The sequence below is a fragment of the Fulmarus glacialis genome, unplaced genomic scaffold, assembly GCF_000690835.1.
Source record: "Fulmarus glacialis isolate BGI_N327 unplaced genomic scaffold, ASM69083v1 scaffold1050, whole genome shotgun sequence".
In the NCBI taxonomy this organism is placed as follows: domain Eukaryota; kingdom Metazoa; phylum Chordata; class Aves; order Procellariiformes; family Procellariidae; genus Fulmarus; species Fulmarus glacialis.
Genome location: NW_009189318.1, coordinates 12,231 through 12,606, shown reverse-complemented (window position 1 = coordinate 12,606; position 376 = coordinate 12,231). Strand labels below are relative to the sequence as shown.

Genomic DNA, 376 nt, shown 5'->3' with positions numbered 1-376 from the left:
TCCTGCTGAGTGGCTGAGTAACTCCATGAGTTACTCCTAGAGATCTGGAAATGCCAGGCCTAGAGTACTTCAAGGAAAGACCGATCACATGTCTGCCTTGCCTGTAAAACTTTGTTTTCTTTTAATGTTCTAATGGCTGTCTGAATTATACTCCTCCCTTACACAGATTACAAAAACAACATCCTGAAGGAGAAGGCTGAGCAAGCCAGAAGCTTCCCAGCAAAGAACATTGATTTAGACAAAGGTAATAATGACTTGCTTCACCCTAATTGGTGGCTGTAGGAATCTTCTGATGGGTTGAAGGAGGGCAGAGGGAAGAACACAGTTTAGCAGTGAGCTGACCAAGCCACAGCCGAATGAGGAATGATAAACATCA

The 376-nt window shown here is 43.9% G+C and overlaps 1 protein-coding gene across 1 annotated transcript in view; it reads left to right on the top strand.

Annotated features, from left to right (window-relative positions):
• MXRA8 (matrix-remodelling associated 8) overlaps window positions 1-376 on the top strand; it is a 20,574-nt gene that overhangs the window by 19,052 nt on the left and 1,146 nt on the right. Inside the window, 1 exon segment of the mRNA XM_009581452.1 lies at window positions 167-244. Within this exon segment, the coding sequence (XP_009579747.1) occupies window positions 167-244 (78 nt within the window).